The sequence below is a fragment of the Arachis stenosperma genome, chromosome 6, assembly GCF_014773155.1.
Source record: "Arachis stenosperma cultivar V10309 chromosome 6, arast.V10309.gnm1.PFL2, whole genome shotgun sequence".
NCBI classification, from domain to species: Eukaryota; Viridiplantae; Streptophyta; class Magnoliopsida; order Fabales; family Fabaceae; genus Arachis; species Arachis stenosperma.
This window is the reverse complement of record NC_080382.1, coordinates 134415929-134440774: the sequence shown is the minus strand read 5'-3', so window position 1 is coordinate 134440774 and position 24846 is coordinate 134415929. Positions and strand designations below refer to the sequence as shown.

General features: G+C 34.6%; 1 protein-coding gene across 4 annotated transcripts; it reads left to right on the top strand.

Annotated features, from left to right (window-relative positions):
• The first annotated feature begins 569 nt into the window (after positions 1 to 569).
• LOC130935946 (probable helicase CHR10) lies at positions 570 to 20533 on the top strand. 4 transcript variants are annotated; one of them, XM_057865883.1, is made up of 16 exons: positions 570 to 902; positions 3407 to 3485; positions 3609 to 3747; positions 3866 to 3994; positions 4472 to 4652; positions 5041 to 5176; positions 5469 to 5586; positions 8698 to 8787; positions 9269 to 9376; positions 9462 to 9665; positions 14587 to 14712; positions 14791 to 15449; positions 16734 to 16879; positions 17875 to 18039; positions 19307 to 19421; positions 19548 to 20533. In XM_057865883.1, exons 1-16 carry the CDS (start codon positions 707 to 709, stop codon positions 19570 to 19572), a joined length of 2616 nt encoding a protein of 871 aa, XP_057721866.1. In that variant the 5' UTR covers positions 570 to 706; the 3' UTR covers positions 19573 to 20533. The 4 variants fall into 4 exon arrangements, with proteins under 4 accessions (XP_057721866.1, XP_057721870.1, XP_057721867.1 ...); XM_057865887.1 differs by having other exon boundaries at positions 570 to 913; positions 3404 to 3485; positions 3590 to 3747; XM_057865884.1 differs by lacking the exon at positions 19548 to 20533 and having other exon boundaries at positions 19307 to 19425.
• Positions 20534 to 24846: the final 4313 nt, after the last annotated feature.

The following is a 24846-nucleotide window of genomic DNA, read 5'->3' as shown; positions in this document are numbered from 1 at the left end:
AGAGTGTTGTGATAAATATGAATGTCAATTTCTCGAATCAAATCATTTTAGGCGGTCCAAAACTTAATAGTGGACGGGACAAAAGTTCTAAGGTTGGACTACATTTATGAAGCAATGAAGAGAGAATACTTCTATATGCATAAATAGAAAAAGTGTAGCCCAAAAATAACACACATTACAATAACAATAATCTTTTTTTTTATACACGGTTAATATTCCACTTTTTTTCTTTACGTTACTACATATATTAAATAAATATATGAATCATCTATATTATATTAAGTTAATTATATTGATAAATATTATTAGAGTCTTCTATTTATATATTTTTATTTTATATTTAGTATATCTTCTTTATTTATTTATTTTATAACATAGATAATAATAATAATTTTTTAACTCTTTGATATATTTAATTCATCAAAGTACAAAATAATTATTTTTAAGTGATTTTTAATAAAATATTTAGATACAATTCTTTAATTTCTCAATTATGCATCATCATCGCGAATATTAAATTTGATCGACTTTTGGAATTGTAAATTCTAAACGAAACATGAAATTTCCACACCGCCAAAGGGCAGGGCATATTTGCTTTCCCTCTCCCTTCGTCTTTCAAAAAAACCTTATTCTCCCCCCACCCACTCGCTGACTCACTTGCTCAATCTCTCCCAACGGAGTTTCCGAGTTCAGACTCAGCATTATCATGGACTCCACAAATCTGAGCTACGAGCAGAAGCTTCAAGTTGTGGCACGAATCGTAGACGAAGACGACGCACGCGTTTGCGACGCGCCGCCCCGTGAAGTAGAGCTCGGGCTTACGGCGACCCTCAAACCCCACCAGGTTGAAGGGGTTTCATGGCTTATACGGAGGTATAAACTCGGGGTCAACGTCGTTCTCGGTGAGATTATTGTATTGCATCCTTCACTAACAGTGTTTTTTTGTGTTTAATTTGGTTCCTCTGGAAAGTTCTTATAATTTGAAAGACAAATTGGTTTATTATGGGGCTATATTGTTCCATGCCCTTCTACTCTGTTAGATATGTTAAACCAAGCTTTATCACGTGACACAAGAACGCATAAGCTTTCTTTATCTTATCAATTTGCCAAGGCACATGGAGCTTACTTTCACGAAGGATAAAAACCGTTATTTGTGACTTCAATTTGATGATATTTATATAAGTAGTCAACTATGAGCTTTGAGATTTTGACCAAAATAAAGCAATGTTTAGACAGTGTTATGTTACTTACATTGTGAATAAAAATAAATGTGTTTTTTGAGTTGGAAAGAAAGTCTCTTGACTCTCTTCCTCAATTCCTCTCCTCATATATGTTATGTGAAGTTACGAGAGAGTTATTTGTGTGAGGGAGTTATCCTAGGCCATTAGCTTTTGGGTTTGGGTTTATATATTCCACTCATATCCCCTTAGATTGTTCCAAACATAGCCTGAAGCCCTGAGGTATCAAGTATCAATTTAATGGTAGTGTGTGAAATGTGGACTAATTATGGCGTGGGCATTTCAAAGGCCAAAGTCCATATTAGTTTACTGGTTCAACTTTTGTTCAATTCCTTTTATAGTTTTAAGTGATACCCATATGGATGGGATAAACAATATAGTTAGCATGACCAGATTTTTATGTAAAATCAGCCTGAATATATTGATGTTTAAATTTGAATGAATACACGGGCTATTTTACATTTCTTTGTAGCCAAGAAGAGTGAATATTGGGTCGCTGGGTGTTGACAGATTCATTTCTATTATGTTTTGGGTATTTTTTACACTATAATGTGGGTGAGTTTCAATAATATTTATTTATAAATGAATACTGTTAATTATGTTTGTGATCAGAATGTTTCTGTTATTTGCAGGGGATGAGGTACTTTGTCTTCTATTTTGTATCAGAGCCTATGTATTCTGAAAGGCAAAATTCTACTGTTAGTGGTATTTTAGCCATTTGAGTTTATCCTTTACTATGATTAACCGGCAAATTATTCTGTGCATTGTGACAAAAGTAAGTTAGGAAGTCTCAACCTCTCAGGCTAAGCTAGACTTAGAGAAACTACCTTCTGCTAGCTTGATCAACTGTAACTAAGGAGTGAAAAGCCTAAACTACCCCTAGAGTAGCTTGTTAGGGATAAGACAGAGTTGAGGCGGAAGCGAGTCAAATAATTTATGTGGAGACTGATGGGATTAATATGCGAACAAAATAGGTCAAGGAAGAGAGAGAGTAACACTAATATTTTAAAGTGAAAAAAATTCCCAAAGTGAACGGGGCAAAAAATCACGGGCCAACACTCCGAAAAATATCTATTATATTTGAAAGTAGTTACAATATAGTGTATCACAGTAAGACACTCTTATACGATAATTTGTAGTACCTAGTGACTACTAAAGAGTATAATCAAATTCTAGCGTATAACCCTCACTACACTAAGAATTTTGTCACACTCTCTATAATATTATACTCACTATATTACAATAGACCTCACTCTCAAGTTATATATGAAGCTTTGCTTCGTTGAACTTCTTCCCTCAATATTTTGTGTGTTTGTTGTGGTACAATAAGCCTTGCTCCAAGGCTCTATTTATACTAATAGGAGGCTGAGATTGTGCATCAATATATATTATAATATTGACATAATTAATGCATGATTTCACATGCTCCATACCTTCATCATTCCTTCAACGAAGTGGAGTGGTTGAAAGGAGACATAATTAAAAAATGCAAGCCATCACTTCACATAGCTTACTTATTGAGAACCTCAAAAATCAAAATTATAATATACATATTCACATAATCTCTCTCTCTCTCTCTCTCTCTCTCTCTCTCTCTCTCTCTCTCCCAGTTTTCTATTTTATTGTCATGTTTTTTATTGATTAATTGAAGGTAAATTTAGTCAAGGCATGTAAAAGATCTCAGCCTTTGGTTTTCTGCTTATGGTCCATAAGAGTTTCTTTATCTGATATATGAAGTTATTGAGATGCTTTGTTGCATAGTTTCTCCCTTAGGTTGGCTGTATATTTTTGTCCCTTTGGTAGAATGTGATTGGAAGTTTAAGGTTCTTTTTAATGAGGATTTCTCATCGTGTTAAGTAATCTTTTCTTCTCTTCAGATAAAGTTACCTTTCAATAAAAAAGAGCTCTTCTTTTGTTTTGGTTGCTTTTGAGCTGCTTGGTTAGTCACTATTCATTTTTTATCCTTTGTTCATATACAAAAAGCAACATTAAACTTAAATTGATTAACTTATAAACAGTGCATTTCTCTTTAAATATTGTTTAGTCTTGAACTTGGCTTATTCAACAGATGCAAAACTGTGAATGAGGTCCATATGCTTCTCCTTAGAATGCAAATGACATTCTAGGTTTATTTATTTTGTTGTATTTCTGTTTAAATTTATGAGCAGATGGGACTAGGCAAGACTTTACAAGCTATCGGTTTTCTAAGCTATCTAAAAGTATACCAATTATCACCTGGGCCATTTTGTGAGTGAAGTATATCTTTCTTGATTTGAAATATGATTCTTTTATTTAATATCTATTCACATAGTGCTTAACTTTTTTACTTGGTTTTGTATTATCATTTACAGTGGTTATATGTCCTCTAAGTGTGACAGATGGTTGGGTGTCAGAGATAGTGAAATTTGCCCCAAAACTGGATGTCTTTAAATATGTTGGTGATAAAGAATACAGGCGCGAGCTCCGTATGAAAATATACGAACATGTAAAAGGGCAGCGATCAACAGATGTAAGTGCATTTAACTTCCATGAGCTCATTGAATCTCAGTGACTTTACTTTTAAACTGCAGTCTCTGTTATCATAAGCATGCCTATTGATATTTGATTTAGAAGAAATTTTTTGGCAGGTATTGTTGCCATTTGATGTGCTGTTAACAACTTATGAAATTGCAATGATGGATCAGGACTTCCTTTCTCAAATACCATGGCATTATGCAATTATTGATGAGGCTCAAAGACTTAAAAACCCATCAAGTGTATGTCAAAGATTATGATACATGCCTGTATAGTATTCAGTTACTTAACAGTATGCTTATCTTTGTTAGACTTGCCTAAATTACTACTCAATTGAATCAATTCTAAGTTGTGGTATATATATTCATATTTCTTTGGTAAAGATCTTATTTGGACGTGACCAGGCACTCTTTACCTGTATGATATAAATAATTTAAAATGAGACAACATATAAGGCAAATCTGGAAAGTCATCTCTGTTGGTGCTGAATGAGTTCATAAATATTTTCTATATTACTTGAAAATATTATCTATATCTATATCTATATTATGTTGTATAATTCTCTTTATCTGTTATCAACTATCCAGATTATATATAATAGATAAAAATAAAATAAGAATTTAAGAATGTTTAATGGTGAAAACTGAAGTTATTTCAATCATATACCTTTTGAGAGGGTTTGTTCTGGTTGTTGAAACTTAAATCTCAGATCTTTGCAGGTTTTATTTAATGTTCTCAAAGATCACTATATCATGCCAAGACGGTTGTTAATGACTGGCACACCTATTCAGAATAACCTCTCTGAGTTATGGTCCCTGATGCATTTCTGTATGCCTGTTGTCTTTGGTACGCTGGATCAGTTCCTTTTCACTTTCAAGGATATCGGTGAGCTTACATCAGGTCAGTATCATGGTTTTTGTTAGTTTATCATCATTTGCTCTTCTTGAGGTTAATTTTGGCGGTTGGTTTTCTTATAATTTTTTTTAGTTGTTTTCTTATGGAGGATATCTTATCCTGCTGTCTTTGTATTTCTCTTCATTCATACATCTTTGAATTGTAGAGTTTTGATTCTTGTTAGAAGTGGTTGTCTTTGTATTTCCCTTTGTTGTGTAGTAATGTAAATTATTCAAAGACTGCAAAATTATCAAATTTCCATATTTAGTTTTTGTTTATTTAAGAAATTATAAAAAGATAGTGGCCATAAGTGGAAAGCTTATTATCGTGCAGAATTGATTTGTTAAAAGGTAACAAATTAAATTATTTCATTTATCTGTTTCTATTTTTGCAGAAGTTCATAATCCAAGGGCAAAAGAGCAACTTAAAATTCTGAAAGGATTATTGGGAGCCTTTATGCTTCGACGTACCAAATCAAAGCTTGTTGAGAGTGGAAATCTAGTGTTACCACTCCTCACTGAGACAACCATGTAGGTCACAGTGCTTTTATTTATTTAATTACTTTTATTAAGATCTGCATATGAACATTTATAATTTCATTTATGCTTAAATATTATATGAATTCTGTTTAGACAACGATTTAATGTGAAAAGCTTGAGGTTACTGAACTCTTCAGCTCATATATTTGTATACACTAATTAATCATTACAATACCTACTAAAGATAAAACACAATTATTCATAATTGATTCTAATCTAAATATAATGTCAACAGATTCAAATGCATTATTGTATTGATTAATGGAATTCTATGCCATGGCAGGTTGGTACCCCTTACTAGCCTGCAAAAAAAGGTCTACATGTCAATATTGAGGAAGGAACTTCCAAAGCTACTTGCACTATGTTCTGGAGCTTCAAATCATCAGTCACTTCAGAATATTGTTAGTTAGTCTCTTGTCTTCTTGATATTATCTTTGTTTTGGCCCTTCGTTTTGTGGTGTTTATAAATTCTTAAGGGGCATGAAGTAGTTAGCTCTCAATTGGAATTCTCCATAGCATGATTAGGCAATTAAATTGATTGATACAAGCAATCCTCAAACCTTAGGTTCCCCATGACGAATCAATTGTGTCAGGCAAAATGCCGGGGCTGGAATGCAGTAGACGGTGGTCCTATGAATGGGTTGACAAAGAGAATAGAAAGTCTATGGTTAGGTTAAATAGTATCCAACAAAGACCATAATTACATACCTAACATAGTCATAGCGGAAACTATCAAAATGAGTAAGCTAGGTTGCCTGTGCCTAAAGCATGTCTACTCCTTACATAACATTTTTCTTTTCCCTGCTTATGGCGTCTTATGTATATAAACAGAAGTTGGTTCCCCTATTTGGAAAAGCATGGGGAGATATGGATCCACCAGATACAACTCGACATTTTTTCAAATAGAGCAAGCAATTCACCAAAAAGAGAATGCAAAGCTCCAACAAAAATAAACCTCATGGGTTTTTGGGAGCACATGCCTCCCGTTGATCTGGAGATCCTTGTAAAAAGAATACAAAAGCTCCGAGAGAGCATTACTTGAGTATCCAGATTAGTCTGTAGCGAAAAGCCTTCCTCAAAGGCAAGGGAGGAGTTGGTGCTTTCGTACATCCGAGTATAGACTAGATACTTGCTTTATATGGTAAACTAAGGAAATCAAGCTAGACCATATATAGGAATGAAGGATGTTGAATTGGACGGAATGAAAAGGTCCAGGGTGGAATCCTGGAATTAAATTATTGGAGTTAAAGATCCAGATTGAGCATGTCTCTCTTGTGAAAGGGTCTCATGCAGAGGGGATCTGTTCCTGGATTCATTATGCTTTAGTCTACTGAAGTAGGACCATTGGAAAGAGTAAAGCTCACTTTTTAATCAATGTATATATGGTTAGAAATCTTGGTTTCGATTTGGATCAATGACCAAAAGTAGGGATTGGATTGATGGAACGCCTTTGTGTAGCCTAGCTTTGTTCTGTGCCCTCCCCTAAAGAAAAAAAAGCTTATATGATATTCTTTTTTCTAGGGAATCCGTGCTTACTAGACCCTTTTTATCCGGGAAGGATCGTAAAAGACTAGCTGGAAATCACTAAGAGCCTCGAGATCTCTCGGGACGGGACCTCAATAGGGCATTCGGGACGAAGATAAGTGAAGTGATCCCTGTGGCCTATACTAGAAGAAGAACATACCTGCATCTCCCCTTAAGATGATGATCGTGAAGTAAGAATTTCCAGTTTGACCCATAAAGCAAGGGGATAAAAATCATAACATACCTTTAGATTGGTTTCTTACTAGTATAGCCCATATTGTCTTCCAGTGCTATTGAAGAACAGTAGTTGAAGAAATTGTTTTGGGATCATTTTTCTTTACTGCCTTAGGAAATGCTCCTTCGGCTATCGTGGAAATGTTGTCCTTATTGATAGAAAGACACCTGGGAACTCTTTCCGAGGCAAGCATTTCGATATCTAGCCACACTTGCCACTAGTTCTGCTAGAGAACTCTAAGAAAGTGGTAGGATCATTGTACAAACTGAACTTTTTGATCTCCAAATGCACTACCCACCATCGGATGGACTTATTGCTAAGTAACCTTACCCTGCTAACTCTTTAAAAGAAAGTAAATCTCTTTCAGACTTTCATATAGGAGAAAGATGAATTTTCTCTGAGCTGGGGTAACAAACATGAGATCCCTCGAAAATTGGCAATTAATCGACGGAGATAGAGTGGGCATGGAGCGGCCAACGGAGGATTTCTACCTCCCCCGGATTCATATTAAACCAACCGATATGCAGAGATGACATCCAGTACGAAGGCAAGGAAAATGATTTTACTCTTATTTCTCGAGGCAGATGCTAGATTGATTTATGCTGAGATTATGGGTTTTAGGTAGGAAATGAAGATAATGGGGATTGGGATGTTGTTAACTCCATTAAAAGAATCATGGGGACATTGTTAACTCCATTAAAAAAAATCATGATTACCAACATAAGCTGAATCTCGATCTATGAAAGGTTTAATTGTGTATACAAGAAATTGGTTGGAACAAAGATGTGGTTTCAGAGTGTTTATATTAGATGGGAAATCTTGGAAATGTATGATAATATATGACTCAGAAGAAAGCATAGTAGAATAATTGTTCAAAGAGAAAATTAGAGAGAGAGAAATTCTGAGAGACTGAAACTTTTCTTCATTTAACATAATTCTAATATAATTTTAAACACTGCTATTTATACTACTAATTGTTAACTCAACTCTACTAGTTGGCTATGCCCAATTATACATGTTACATGGGGTCACCTAGTTGGTTGAAGACAAAAGCGCTTGGACAATTAATGAGAAAATTATCAAGGCATAAGGAAACATGGACATCAGCAGAAAGGTCATAACAGATAACCCCTAATCAATGGATACAAGCTGTAGCAGTAAGTGTCAATTGTCCTTTTGGGAGCTCAATCACAATTTTCTTTTTGGTACTGACCAAATAGGCCATGGAAGATGGTACCATTCCTTGTATACCATGTCAAGGTTATAAGTCTCGGTTAAGGAAGGAAGATAAAAATACAGGCAGGGAATAATAAGAAAATATATTGATTTGATATGTTAACATGTTTTAAGTGCTATGATTTTTCTGTAGAAAAGTAATTACATACTGAATCGTCAAGAAGTAATTAAGATATTAAGATATCTTTTTACATTTTTAAGATATGATCTAAAAAACTGTATGATATGTGCTGATATTCAGATATTTATGTATTGTAACATGTTTTGAGTGCTATGATTCTTCCCTATTATGGTAACTGAGATTGAATTTTCAAGAAGGTATTGGATTGGGCTTGAGCTTGGACTTTGTTATTTAATGATTTGAATATTTTGAAGTCGTTCCATTCTGAATATGTATTGTATTTGGGTTTTTATAGATTTATGATTTATTAGTTCTGTTCTTATCTTCACCAAATCATGCTTTTAACATTTGTTAATGTCACATTTACTTAATGGTAGATCTCTTTGCTTATTTTAGGTGGTACAACTTAGAAAAGCATGCAGCCATCCTTATCTCTTTCCAGGTATCGAGCCTGAACCTTTTGAAGAAGGTGAACATCTCATTCAGGTAACTTCTGACTTTATGTTTATTTATACCTGATGACTTGGGAATCCTTCTTTGGGAGCTTAAGACACATGACAGCCAAAGTATTGAAGCTTATTTTTAGTTGATTTTGTACTCGGGATATTGTCTTGGGACGAAATACAGAGACATAAAAGAAGTTGTCTTTGTATCTTGTTTGGTGAAAATATTTGATACAAGACATTTTTAATATATAAAATATCATTTTTCCAGGAGCGCAGTATCTTCAACCTTTTCTTAACCCTCCAAAACAAAGATTTTATTTTTTAAATTTTGAAGTTACTTAAAAGTTGAAAGAACCGAGATTGTGTTGACATGTTTTTATAAACTATTCTAAAAATATTTTCCAAGCACAAAATATATGTTCAAGAGAGAGAAAACACCTTTTCTTGCTGGACGCTATTTGCATACTATACACTTTGCTCTATTCTTGCTTACCACCTTGTATCATTGTTTGCTTTATCAGGCGTGTGGCAAGCTGCTGATTCTGGACCAGCTTCTTCAGAAGCTATACTCTTCTGGACACCGTGTTCTTCTTTTTGCACAGATGACTCATACACTCGATATTTTACAGGTCAGATTTTCTACCAATGTGTTGAATGCATTATTTATCTATGCAAATGTATTGATGAAATAATTTTCAACTTATTCTGAAATAGGATTTTCTAGAGTTAAGGAAGTATTCCTACGAGCGTCTTGATGGTTCAGTTAGGGCTGAGGAGCGTTTTGCTGCAATAAGAAGTTTCAGCAGCTCATCAGCTAATATGGCCTTAAATTCTGATCCTGACAATCCTGGAGCTTTTGTTTTCATGATTTCAACAAGAGCTGGGGGAGTTGGGTTGAATCTTGTGGCTGCTGATACTGTAAGCATTGTCAACCTAAGCTCTAACCTGTTTTCTAATTCATGTACTTTTTTGCATGAATTGGTACTTGGGAACTTATTTTCTACCTTTTTATTTGACATCTTTCAAAGTTTTAGTTCTCTCGTGTCCTTAAATTTTGAGAATCTAGGTGATATGAGAAATAATAAAAAAAAGAAAATGGAAGGTGGTAGAAAATGAGAGAGGAAGAGGGAATCCTATGGTTTACAGTTTTCTTCGATTTCTCCATTTTTTAAAATAACTTTGCCTATGCTACACCTGTGGTACATAGCTGGTCCCAAGTCCGGATAAAGGAGGAGGGTTGTGTTAGGCCTTTGACAACCAACATAAAAGCTTAGTCGAATTTTCCTAACATGAATTAAAGACGTTATTATGCTAAAGCTATGTCGTTGCTCGGAAGCAACGCGTTGTATGGCTCGCGTACAGTGTCAAATGAGCAAGAGCCGCTGTATTGGTACTCAGATGTAGTGTTAAATGAGCAAAGATTTTTGCGTTTTCGTGAACGGACGAGGGTAAATAAGTTAGTTCACAAAGAAAAAGGTGAAAGTAAAGGTCGAAGTGACAAAATGTTGAGATTTGAGACGTGGAACATAGACACTCTAACAGAAAAATTCATGGAGGTGGTGGATATTATGACAAGGAGAAAGATTAATATCATGTGCTTACAAGAAACAAAATGGATCGGCGCGAATGTTAGGCAGTTAGATACCTTTAGGTTCAAACTTTGGTATATAGGAAATGTGCAGAATAGGAATAGAGTAGGTATTATCGTGGATAAGCAGCGAAAAAAGAACGTAATGGATGTCAAGAGGGTGGGTGATCAGATCATCTTTATCGAACATGTGGTGGAAGGAGGTACTTTTCATGATTAGCGTCTATGCATTGTAAGTGAGTTCGGCCAAGCAACACAAGATAATGTTTTGGAAAGCTCTAGAGAATTTGGTCCAAGACATACTTTTGGGAGATAAAATTTTTTTTTGGAGGAGATTTAAATGACCATGTTGTAAGAGAAGTGATTGGGTATAAAAATATTTACAAAGACCATGGTTTTAGGGTGGTTAATACCGATGGTAAAACTATTTTGAACTCTTCTTCAACCTTTGACTTTCTTATCGCAAATACATGTTTTAAAAAAGAGATGAACATCTTATAACTTATAGGAATGGCATAACGAGCTCTGAAATCAACTTCTTGTTGAGCATAGTCGACTGTAAATTTTGTGCTAATTGTAAAATTATTATAGGAGAGAGTTTAACAACACAACATAGGATGCTCGTCATGGATTTTTGCATTAAGCAAAAGTTGAGAAAAAGACATCAAACGAAGAACTTAAGGACGAGGTGGTGGCGGATGAAAGGTGAGGAACAAAGAAGCTTCCTAAGACGGGTAAGAGAAGAGGCAAAGTGAAAAGGGGATGGAAGCGTGGAGGAGATGTGGAGGCAGATGGTAAAAGTTATTAGAAGAACAAGAAAAGAAAGTTTTAGTGAATCTAGACGGATAGAACTAAGAGGTAAGGAATCCTAGTGATAGAATGCGAGTGTACAAGAAAAGATAAAGGCGAAAAAGGAGTGCTTTAAAGAGGGGTCTTTGTGCCGCAATGCAGATAATTGGAAAAAATATAAGGCGGTTAAGAAAGAGACAAAAGTGACTATAAGTGAAATAAGAATAAAAGTATATGCAGGTTTTTATCAGTCTTTAAGCACGAAGGAAAGAGAAAAATGTATATATAAAATCGCAAAGAGCCGTGAAAGAAAAACGAGAGACTTGAATCAGGTTAAGTGCATAAAGGATAAAGATGGAGATGTTTTGACTCAAGATGAGAAGATCAATGAAAGGTGGAAGAATTATTTTTTTATGAGTTATTTAATGAAGAACAGAAGACTTTTTTGAGCTTTGGTCAGTTAATGCACAAGGGGAGAAGATCAAAAGTTCGAGGTAAAATAGACTCTAAAGCGGATAAAAATGGCAGGGCAGTAAGTCCCGATAATATTCCGATTGAAAACCAAGCTTTTTAATAAAATTTTAAAGTAAAAAAAGATGCCAAATGAGTAGAGAAAAAACACCTTGGTATCTATTTACAAAAAGGGAGGTATACAAATTTGCGAAAACTATAGAGGAATCAAATTCATGAGCCATACCATAAAGTTTTAGGAAATGGTGATAAAACGAAGGCTGAGACAAGAGACACAAGTAAAAGAGAATCAATTTGGTTTTATGCCAGGCAAATCCACCACTGAAGCTACATATCTGTTTAGAATGATGATGAAAAGATATCGTAGTAATACAAATGATCTACATATGATATTTATTGATTTGAAAAAAGCGTACGATAGGATAACAAGGGAGGTCTTATGGAAGGTTTTGGAAAAAAAGAAAGTAAGGGTTTATATATTCGTGCAATTAAAGGTATGTATGATGGGGCTACAACTAGTGTGAAGACTCAAAGTGGTATAATAGAAGAATTTTCAAATGTTATAGGATTACACCAGGGTTCATCCTTAAGTACATACATTTTCACATTAGTCTTGGAAGATATCGCCTTTATGGGAGAGTCAAATAAAGACTTAAATAAGAAGTTGGATTTATGGAGATAGCCTCTAGAAGTGTATGGTTTGCACACAAGCCATAACAAAACAGAATATATAGAATGTAAGTTCGACCGCTGAAGGAAAAATCTTAATACAAAGGTGAAGATCGAAGAAAACATCCTACGAAAAGTTAAAAGTCTTAAGTATCTTGGGTGCATCATACAGGACAATGGAGAGATTGAACGGAATGGAATGTAAATCATAGGATCCAAGCAGGTTGGCCAAAATGGCAAAGTGCTTCTGGTTTTATATGTGACAAAAAAATGCTTTTAAAACTTAGAGGTAAATTCTATTGCACTGCTATCAGATCGGCGATCCTTTTTAGTACAAAGTATTGGGCGGCCAAATTGGAGTATACACATCAATTAAGTGTGGTAGATATGAAGATGTTAAGATGGATAAGTGGTCATACACGATTGGAAAGAATAAAGAATGAAGATATAAAGGAGAGAATTGGAGTAGCACCTATTGTGGAAAAGATGGTAGAATCGCGTCTAAAGTGGTTTGGACATGTGAGAAGACCGACAAATCACCCAGTCAGAAAGGTGGATGAGATGGAAGATGTATAAGGGGTGAAAGGTAGAAGAAGACCTAGGATAACCATCCATGAGGTGGTCAAACGAGATCTATATGTAAATAGTCTTTCTGTAGATATGATACATGATAAAGCTTAATAGCGTCGTTTGATCCATGTAGCCGACCCTACTTAGTGGGACACGGTTTTGTTGTTGTTGTTGTTTCTCCATTTTCTTAAATAATACACCCAAGATATGTAAATCACCTTACTTGCGGTTGGGTGTTTTTCCAAATTTCACCTCTATGTTAGTATTTCCCTCCTTATGGCAAACTTACATTCCATAGATTTCGCCTTATTGTGGTTTATGCGCAAACTATACACCTCCAAAGCTTCTCTCTGCAAATCTAACTTATGAGTTAAATTACTTTACTTGTGGTTGGGTGTTTTTCCAAATTTCACTTCTATGTAGTAAAAAATATGCACTATGCATATTAGAGGTGAGCCTTAGTATAGTCCTACACCACTATGAAATTTCTCTGTCATATCACTTGGAGTCTTCACACTAGTTATAACCCCATTGTACGTGTCCTTAATTGAATGTATATATATAATTCTTATTCTTTTTTTCTCTAAAACCTTCCATAAGACCTTTATTGGTATTCTATTGTATGCCTTTTCTAAGACAATAAACACTATGTAGATCCTTCTTGTTATTCTGATAATCATTCTTTTTAACAAATACGTAGTCTAAATGGTGGTTCTACCTGGTATAAGACCAAATTGATTCTTTGAAACTTGTGTATCCAGTCTCAATCTCCGCTCTATTACCCTCTTCGATAACATCACGGTATAACTCATGAGCTTAATCCTTCTGTAGTTTCCATAATTTTATATATCCCTCTTATTCTTATAGATAGGGACCAAGATGCTTTTATCCATTCATTTGGCATCTTGTTAGACATTAATATTTCAAACCAACTTTCTAGCATATTTCCTTTAGTTTAATTCATTTTGTTGGTAGTAATCTTAAAGAAATTCGAGCTTTAGGGCCTCCTTTAATTGAAAATCTTATTTGACATTGAACTTGAGCCATACAACATGTTGCTTCTGGAAAACAGCCTAGCTTTATGTTCACTGTCGAGGATCTAACACCACCCTCCCCCTTTATCCAAGCTTGGAACTAGCTATAACATAGGCGGAGTTACCTAACGTCAAATCAAGAAGTAAATTTTTTATCTAAGGGGTTACAAGTTACAAATTACAATACAGTCGTATAATGGCCTTAGCTATAGAATCATTGGTAAGAGATTTTACTTAAACTAATTCAGATCTAACAACCTAAATGTCAAGTGAACTAATGTTGACAATCTTAGCCCCGTGGAGTGGCCACCTGGACTTGTTGCTCACTGATGCGCTCTAACAGGCCCATGTAAACTTATATTGATGTCTGATTTCATCTTTAGATCTAAGCCGTTTGGCCCCTCTGATAACTGTCTCATGAAATTACGAAGACATTGACATATACAAACTTGTTTGGTGAGGTATGCAAAGTATCCCTTTCTTGTGATGAAATTTGGCCATTTTTTGTCCGCCTAAACAGTGGAAACAAAGTCAAAGATAGAGAACCAATTTTTCTGTTTTGTTTCGGTCCTAATGTCTATTTTTTTAGCTTTTGTTTTTATTTTGTTTTGTTTTGTTCTCTCTCTCTCTCTAGATGCTTACCAAACACGACAATAGTTTTTCCTGTATAAATTTGAATACATATTTTGATAATGTAATGTTAAATGTCATTTTCTAGGTTATATTCTACGAGCAAGATTGGAATCCTCAGGTGGACAAGCAAGCTTTGCAAAGAGCACATAGAATTGGCCAGTTGAACCATGTTTTATGTATAAACCTTGTCACAGAGCATACAGTGGAGGAAGTATGTTTCTATTATATGTAAAGTTTATCTATGGATACTATTTACATATAATGCAGAAGCTTGATTGTTGAACTGTAGGTAATTATGCGTAGAGCAGAGAAAAAATTACGGCTAAGCCTCAATGTTATAGGTGAAAATGTCGTGGATCATGAAGAAAATGAAGCAACTGGAGTTGGAATTAGTGATTTGAAATCCATCATATTTGGGTTACATATGTTTGACCCCACTGAGATGAATGACAGAAAACATGGGGACATTAGCGTACAAGAACTAAATGCTATGGCTGAAAAGGTGATTGCTATGCGTGATGAACAAAATTCTGACAAGGATGACAGGAAACTTGAGGTCAATGCAAGAAACCTTTTGAAAGGACATGAAGATACAGAAGTTTCTGGTGCGCTATCTTGTGATCTTGGTCTTGATGAGGCTTCATATCTCTCTTGGGTTAAAAATTTTGAGGAAGTGTCTAAAACAAGTTGTGATACAATGTTGGATTCAAGGAGCAGAAGGAGTTCAGATGAGGATAAGAGTTCAAAAATTGAGTCTGCGAAGAAGAAGGCAGAGGAAAAGAAGTTGTCCAAGTGGAAATCTGTTGGATACCATTCACTGACTATTGACGACCCTATCTGTCCACAAGATGGTGATATTATATCAGCTGCAGGATCTGTTCATTTTGTGCATGGAGATTGTACAGCTCCGTCAAATGTTTCTCTGTCTGAACCTGCTATGGTATTCAGGTAAAATTATTTGCCCCACTGCAGCTTTGCTCTGAAGCGTTGTGTTTTAAATTTTAAAGACTGTAATCGATTTTCTGTTCCAGCTTTAGTTTCAAGCAATAGCATTCTGTTCCTGTGTTGCTTGCATGGTATTTGGGAGCTCTAATAATATTTACACATATACAACCGATCTCCTAAACGTAATGATGCTAGAAAGTTTTAACAGAAACTTACATGTTACGGAAGTTAGATTGTTTTGCTTCTACTTGAATCCGTTCAACTTGGCTTTGATAATGATAAAAGAATTTGGTCTAGAATATTTTGGATGTGATGTTCCGTAAATCTTATGTTCAGGTCTTGGCCAAATTCCCTTATCTAATCTTCTTTGGACAAATCCTTCCGGAAATCTGATTCTGTCCCTAAAGGTGAAATCCTTTGTTTGGGTTTCTGCTCTTGGCAAGAATGCTGGAAAAGCAAAGGCCTGCCAGTGCTTTGTCTCCTCATATGTCTGTTATACGTAGGGGTGAACGCGGGGGATCGGATATGGCCAAAATCTAAATCCGATTCGCACTAAAATCATCGGATTGGATCCAATATCAAGCTTGGATCTGATCTGCATATTTGCGGATCGGATCGGATCTCGAATATATCTACAAAACATAAAAATATTTTAAAAAGCTTATTTTCATTAAAAAATTATCAATAAAATCCCTTTTTTTCATTCTTTTAAACATGTTTACTCTTAAAATATTATTAAAATACTTTCTTAAATAATAAAAATAAAATAATACAACATATATAATAATTATTAGTTGAAATAAAACATAAAAATAATATTTACTTATTTATTTTTGCGGATTCGCGGATATGCGGATACCTACATGAAATCCGCAATCCGATCATGTTAATGTGCGGATCTGATCCGATAGCCTTACGGATTGGATCAATATCCGCAAATTTTTTTATCGGATTCGGATAAACACCGTGGATATGTGGATCCGATCCGATCCATGAACACCCCTAGTTATATGGTTTATGCTATTTTACTTTGAAAACCTACTTCTTTGTTATTGTTGTCTCCTAATAAGTGTTTGGAGAACCCTTTCTACATGGGCTAATTTTTTAGGCGCAATTAGGCCTATTCAATTTTAATAGAAACCACAAACAAACTTCTTTCTTTGCAACATATTATTGCCAGCTGTCTCTTTGATGAAACTTTGTGACCATGATACAGAATCAGGTGGTCCTTGTTGTCTATGTCATTGATTTATTGTTAACTTTGAATATTTAAATCTGGTTTTACAGCTGCGTTGATACCTCTGGACGCTGGGGTCATGGTGGAATGTTTGATTCACTGACCAGACTTTCTACAAGTATTGGTTATGCATATGAATGGGCTGCTGAAAATGAGGACCTGCATCTTGGTGATCTCCATCTTATAAAATTAGAAGGTGTGCACTGATACTACTTAGCAATAATTTATTGGTCTATGTAGAAGCTGAACCTCACACCTATAAGGTAGTTCGTCAGTGCCAATTCTATAATCATTATGCTATCCTTGAACAATAGGAGGTAGCCTTATCTCCTTGCAATATCTCAGTTACTATGACACTGTCTTCTGATGTCATCAATAAAATTATTCCAACTTGAAGATGTTATGTTATTATCTGCTATAGCATGTTAGATTGATAAAGTCCCTTTTATTTGTCTTGATATATTATTTATCACGAACATAGTTCCAGCAAATGTGATGGTCGATAACAATTGGCCTCATAAATTAATAATGCTAAATACCTCCACTGTTTACTATTTCTTAAATGGTTGTGCAATTTTGCATGAAAGTGCACAAAATTGCAGAGGCCAAACTGATCACTTTTCAAGATATATAAAATGAATAAAAAAGATGGGCTAGCTCACACATTTACTGTGCAGTAATAACTGCAATAGCTACTTGCAAAAATGGCCATTTTTAAGGAAGGAAGCTAGAATCTGGATGGATGCCTTCATATATCATATCCACAGGGTTTGGTGTTATCCATGTTGATCAGTCGGGCTATATAGTTCCTATTCTATGTTGCAGTATAATACAATGAAGAGACCTGCTAAGCTGATACAGCATTGGAGGTTTGCTTGGCTAGCCTCATAATTCTCTGTGAGCTGTGAGGTGAATGCTGCGGGAAGCTGCCCGGAGTGTTGGGCAGGGTAGAATGGGTCATCCCGTCATTTCTGTACCCTTAGACATAAATTACTTGAAGATCTAGAGCGATTTGTTGCTTAAATCCAAACCTTCACCTTTTTCTTGCCTTGGCTTCAGTTTTTGTTGATGATTTAATTTTTTTTCGAAATATTAAAACATAAAATGGTCATTTGCTTATTATTTGATTCTGTTGAATATTTACATACTATTCATGTCTCTTTTTGTTTACACATTCTTCATGTCATGTAGATGGCCATGATGAACAAAACATGGACACAAATACTGTCAAATGGGTCGCTTTAGCTGTGGTTCAGTCATACAATCCAAGGCGTAAAGTCCCCCGAAGTGATATCTCACTTCTCCACTTGGAGAAATGCTTAGCGAAGACAGCATTCTCAGCTGCTCAAAATTCTGGTAATGACTCTACATTTATTCAGAGCATGATTGATGCAATAAAAAATTTACTGATCATATCATCCCTCATAATGCAAGGGATTGCGACATTCCAACAAATTAATATTCGATAGCATGATGCATTATATTAAGGATATTAAGGGTAAATTGCACATGATTTGATGGGCTCCATGTTTCACAAATTCTCATCTATAAATATTTTATTGCACATTGTGACTTCATAATATGTGTATGTATGTGCATCGTGTGCATGTTCAAGTCTTGTAATTTTTTATATTTGGTGTTTTTCATGTGTGTCCATTTCTTGTCATTCCAGTCATCCAGATCGGTACTCGTTCTTATAAACATACTTCATGATATAACAGGTGTTGTTTGAACATGCAGCTGACTTTGCCTAGTTAGAGTTTTTATTTTTGGGTATATTATACTTACATTACTTGATATTTATCAAAATTATAGATATCATCATTCTAGTTCACCAGGATACACTCACCTCCCTTGAATAGTTGAATTAAATCACTGTGCATGTAAACATGACACTTAGGCTGCGTCTGTTTCCTGAGATTGGGACCGAGACTGGAGGACTGGGACTAAGTATTGTGTTTGGTGATCAGAGACTGAAACTAAAATTTCAGTTTCGTGACACAAAATTTCAGTCATTTTAGTACCTCCAGATAGTGGAAACATAAGGGACTAAAATTTTCAACGACCGAAACTTTTATAATATTTCTTTTCAAAAACACTCTCATTTAACTGTTGAAATTCTAAATCTATCACTCAATCTCCATATTTATCTTAAATCAAACATGATACTGAGACATAATTCAGTCTAGTATATTTTACATCAAACACAATAGACAGACTTAATTTAGTCTTTGTCTCTCGGTTATCTCCCTTCCAAATACGGCCTTAGATCCTTTGCTTTAATCCAACTAATGGATCTTTATGCATGTGCCTCTCACGTGTATATAGAAGGGTGATCTATATAGTTTTGATAAACCAAAGGGGATGGGAATGTAATTCACGTTTTACCTGTGCATGTATCTGCTATTCACATTTCATCCTTTTTCTTTCTGTAAGAAGAGCTTCTTGAAAAACAGAGATAGTATTTATAGACTAGGTGTACATTAAGTAATGAGGTGTAGTATGTTGGATAGTTATAAGCATTCAGCTGTTGCTTTCTGTAGAAGAAATTAATGTGTACGATTATTATTTTGAATTGGCAATCAAAACTAATGCATAATTCTTTTGATCATTTTGCAAAAAGCATCAATCCACATGCCACGCATTGGTTATCAAGATGGTTCTGAGCGTTCTGAGTGGTACACCATTGAGCGGCTACTAAGAAAATATGCCTCCATTTACAACATAAATATATATGTGTAATGCTTTTTATCCCTCAACATTCATCCACGCATCACTGTTAGATTTGTTTACAGAAACTCATTTGGATAGTTATGATGTGTCTGTCGCCTACATTTATATTGACTTTCTACAAAATTTTGCAGATACTATTATCGAAGAGTGCGCTAAGACTCCGGGCTCAGATAACTTCCTCGTGTTGTTTTGCTGAATGTAATATCAAGTATATTTTGAGTGTTCGATCCTATGTATATAACTAAGATAGTGTAGACAAGTATAGAACATGTTATGTGAGTTTCCCAAGATGAACTAGAATATAGGTATTAAGAACCTCTGTGACTGAGAAGTGCTAACTATTAGTGAACTGCAAACTTTAGAACTTGAGAATGAGAAACTTGGGAACTCCGAGATTAAGATGTACTAAGAATGTTTTTTTTTTTTTTTTCAAAACATTTGTACACTTTTGGTTCTGGATCCTCTTCTTGCTTCTTTACTTCTTTCTCCCTATATAGAAAGAGATAGAGGTATTTACGAGTGTAGTAGCTTCAATAATGGATGCTAATAGTGGATTGGAAGTTTGAAACAGTTCCTGGGAGTAGGTAGACTTGGAGTGAACACCCAATCCGGTCTCTATCCTTTTCTTCGATGGACATCATGGCCCTTGTCCAAAAAAAAGAGACATAACGGTCCCTGTCCCATACTTTTGTGAGACATTCCGGTCCTTCCGTCATCTTTCCTGACCAAAACAAACGGAACTTGCCTACGTGTCAGTTAACGTTGCTGAGTTGGAGGTTAATAGTCTGTTAAGTTCCACGTGGCCATTAGGAAATGGACAGGGGTCGATTTATCCCCCTTTGGAGACTTAAAATTACGTCGTTTTAATGGTTCTCTCCACGTTCTATTAGGGAATGGTAAGGAGTCATTCTGTCCCGCTGTAGAAACCAAAAAAGATGTGAACTTGGAGTACCTTTCGTTGTTATTTTGTATCTTTGCTACAAGTTTTTAGGACACATGTTTTGCTTCAAAAAAACTTCTATGTTTTGCTACTTACTACTATTGGTTTTAGGCATAGGGCTTTTGGTTGAGATCCCTATATTTTGGTTATCTGACTCAGGGCCATGTTGTTGCCCATATTTTGAATGGCATATTATGTGTTAAGTTGTTTCAACAATTGTAGATACTTAGTGCTACTTAGCTAGCATGAATATAATAAATTTATGTCATGACATATATGCCATTATCTATCAATATAGGGATGAGATTTAACATATTCATCAAAGGCTATGGTTCAAATTTTACAAATTCAACACAATAATTTCTGCTTCATTCATCATCAAAAGTGTTGTTTACAACTCAGCTCAGTGAAATACCAAAATTTAGCTATCAAATTCTTACACACTTGCTCTAAACAAGCTTGCAATTACAACCCCACTCAAAAATGCTAACAAATCAAACCCATACTTAATATATCTACTTTCACCCATTTTCATTCTGCGGTAATCTAACTGATCCTCCAAACCAATTAATCTTTTCTCCAACTCATTAATTTTGTTATCTACCACATAACCATGGCCTTCCAATCGATTCTGCTTCTGCTTTGATGCTCCAAATGAGACAGCCTTGTTAGCATCCTCACCACATGAAGATACATAATCATCTAGCCATGCAAAGAAGTTGCAATGCCATTTTTCAGTTTACAAAAAAGTTTAACATTTGTTATCATATGTGGAATAGAAATTGAAAACAAAAAATTAGCTAAATCCTCAAAAACTACCTTGAATTTTGGGCAGTGAAAGAATAATATGTCTGGATTCTTCACCGTCCCTGACATGAACAATATTGCATGAGAACCACAATAACAAATTGGGGCAACCCATTTCTTCTTCCTCGGAGCTCCAGCACTCCCACCAGAATTTAGGCCCCAGCCTGAATCGTCTCTGCTTCGTGGGTTTGATGATGAACAATGCTCTCCATTACCAATCATGGTCTTCTAGGATTTGTATTTGGGTTGGGAAAATAGTGAGAGATTAGCAGTGTTGAATCACTTTCAAACCATTGTGTTTCAGTGAAGACTAAAAACGAGGTCGTTTTTGGTTTCTATAGCGGGACAGAACGACCCCTTACCATTCCCTAATAGCACGTGGCGAGAACCACTAAAACGACGTAGTTTTAGATCTCCAAAGGGGGACAAATCGACCCCTGTCCATTTTTTAATGGCCACGTGAAACTTAACAGACTATTAACCTCTAACTCAACAACGTTAACTGACACGTAGGCAAGTTCCGTCTGTTTTCGTCAAGGGAGATGACGGAAAGACTGGGATGTCTCACAAAAGTATGGGACAGGGACCGATATGTCCCTTTTTTTTAGACAAGGGCCGTGATGTCTATCGAAGAAAAGGACAGAAACCGGGTTGGGTGTTCACTCGTAGACTTGTGTGGCTGCCTTTTTTAATGACCAGTTCCAGTGTCTTCCACTTCGGTGACCAGTTAATGACCGGTTCACCCGATCACTAGCTATTGCTTATTACAAGCAGCCTCTTAAGGCTAATCTTAGTTTTCCCATACCCTCTTAAACTTAAACTATCACAGACCATTAATGGGTAAAGTTTGATCTTTTTTAAGGAACACTCAAATATTTCTTTTTACACTCAAAAAATATTAGAAGCGATGAATTTCTAGGTGAAGATGAGAATCTTTAATGAAACAAGAGATCTCTTTGAGCTTCATAAACTGGAAGAAGCAAGAGTCATGAACTTCAAAACATTCAAATTTACATGCTCGAGTCATGTCTTTGCTTCTAGGCTCTGGTTAATGGATACAATGAAATGTAGACATAGATATAGATACATAGACATTAGAGATAAATGTAAATATTGTCTCTCTGGCAAAATTAATGAACAAAATATACAAATATTGAAAAAGATTATATTATTTTTTATTCAACTATTAGCTCCACCACCAACAGCACTGTAACCACTGCCAAAATTACTACTATTTATTTTTTTAAGAATCAATTCCATCAATTCTCATTCTATCTACTTGTTTCGTCACGGCTCACAACTCTAAATTCTAGCAATCAGCATGGTCATCAACTCATCATCATTAAACTATAATTTCAACAATCGTCTAATCCTTAGATCACTCTATATAAACCACATGCAATCATGCAAACTATCATATAACGCCTTAAATATTGTAGTTATTAGAATGTAATTAAACCGATCAAATTATTGGATAATCAGATTATTAGTTCAACCTGTGAGTCACAATTGAACTGTTGACTCAGTCATCATTATGTAATTATATAAAATCTTTTCTTTTTTTTTATTTTTCTCATAATACGTGTCTTTTTTAGTTTTATTTTTGTATCAAATTAATTGTTGTTTTTAAATTTTAATAATTGATCAATTAGTTTGTATTCTTATTATATTTTTCAAGTATTTATTGAAAAGAGAATTAATAAAAGGGATATTCTTTTTCTTTTAAATTTCTATGTATTAATTTAATTTTGGTTATGTAATGTAATTTAAAGAAATATTTATACAAAATGAAGTATAGCTTGATGGTTGGTGATGCGCTGCTCCCATGATGATGATGTGGGTTTGAACCCCATTGCCCACCATTTTGCAACATATAACATAATAAAACAGGCCCTGAACACGCTGACTCATGTGACCCGCGATTCAATTGGTCCAGGTCACTTGACCAAAAAAAAAATTGGTCCAGGTCTGATCCGATTTACCAATATTTTTAGCGGATCGGCTGGAGGTGTGGTTTATTGGTTTTTGATAAAATCGGCTGGTCTGATCTATAGTTGTCAGAACCGAACCGATAATCAAATCGGTCAGGTCACTGGGTCATTAGGTCATTGGTTCAATCGGTGGATTATTGGTTAAACCGTTTGACCCGGTTCTATGTAAATAAAAAATAAAAAATAGTCAAAAGTTTAAAATTAAAATTTAAAATACATATTTTTACTAACATTTTAAAAATATAAAGTTATTTTAAAACATTATGGAACATGAACAATAAATATTTTGTTATTTTTTCTCTATCACAAATATTTTTATTTTGTTTTTATATTAAAATATTTTTTTTTAAATTTTAATCATTTATTAATTAGTTTATATCTATTATACTATTATATACTACAAATATTTATTGAAAAATAATATTAATAGATATTATATAGTTATAAAAAAATAAGTGAGTTTATAATTATTGTTAAATAAAAATATAATTAATTTAAAAATGAGTGAGTTTATAATTAAAATTAAAATAAATTAAATAAAAATAAACTATTTGATAAAAGATATCTGTATATAATATAATTTGCATTCATCTTAATAAAAAATATGCTAGCTTGATGGTTGTGGAGTCTTTTAGTTTTCTTGAGGGTAGGGGTTTGAACCCCATTTCAAACATTTTAAAAAATTCCAAGTTTAATGACACTGCTAAACATTACATGCCTTTATTTATAATTAATTAATATAGAGAATCCGACTTGTCTGTGAGGCAAATATGAACTTTGTCAATGAGAAGTGGTGGTGTTGGTGAAATTGGAGAGTTTCTCTCATTCTTTTGTATATCTATAGCCAAATGTGAGTGGAAGGTTTGACATGTATTATCAAGTGTCCTTCACTTATCTAACACTTTTTTTTACTATTTCACACGTTTTTTGGGAAAAAAAAATTAACATTTCATTTTGATCTGTTAATTATAACCCGACCCAATTATATTTATAAACTGAAATATAAGCAAAATAAAATAAATGCATCCCTAGTCAAAAAGAGCAAACTTTTTATTCTAACGAAACTCATCTGCACAGAGTCAAATACCACTCAAAAACAGTTACCACAAAATTATGCCGATATACTCAACGGTTAGGCGGATACGAATAACCACCTATAGTACAATAACTTTAAATAAGAAAATCTAAACAGAAAAAATGTACGCTATTCACTCTGAACATTTGGTGAGTTATACCTTGGGACTGGCTATCTACACAGGAACATTTGGCGCCCACCATGGGATCCGATTTACTTAACACCATTTTCATTTTTTCTGTCCAATTATTTACCCTCTTTTGTAGGACGTAACTTATGGCAGACAAACCAAGCAATCTCCTTGATGAGTTTGGAAAACTCTAAACTAAATTGATGATGATCAAACATTATTAACAGCAAAATTATTAAGTTAATCTTGATTAATGTGTTAATTAAAATAATTTTGTTGTGCAGGTTTAATATTGGGCCGAAAATAATTTTCTGGTGCAAGCCCAAAATACATTCAGCCTTTGGTTTTGATAAAATATGATGAATATGGCTGATTTGATGTTACTTGGGCTCAAATAATTTTGATTGATCTAAGCCCAAGTGTGTTACATGCTTTCCAATTGCTTTGTGCAAGTTCCAAATTTCATCAGGAAAGTAAATGTTACTAT

Coding starts and splice junctions, on each gene's coding strand:
- LOC130935946 (XM_057865887.1), top strand. CDS start 707: ATGGACTCCACAAATCTGAGCTACGAGCAGAAGCTTCAAGTTGTGGCA. Junction 914..3,403: donor TCGTTCTCGGTGAGATTATT/GTATTGCATCCT, acceptor TAAATTTATGAG/CAGATGGGACTAGGCAAGAC. Junction 3,486..3,589: donor ATTATCACCTGGGCCATTTT/GTGAGTGAAGTA, acceptor TATCATTTACAG/TGGTTATATGTCCTCTAAGT.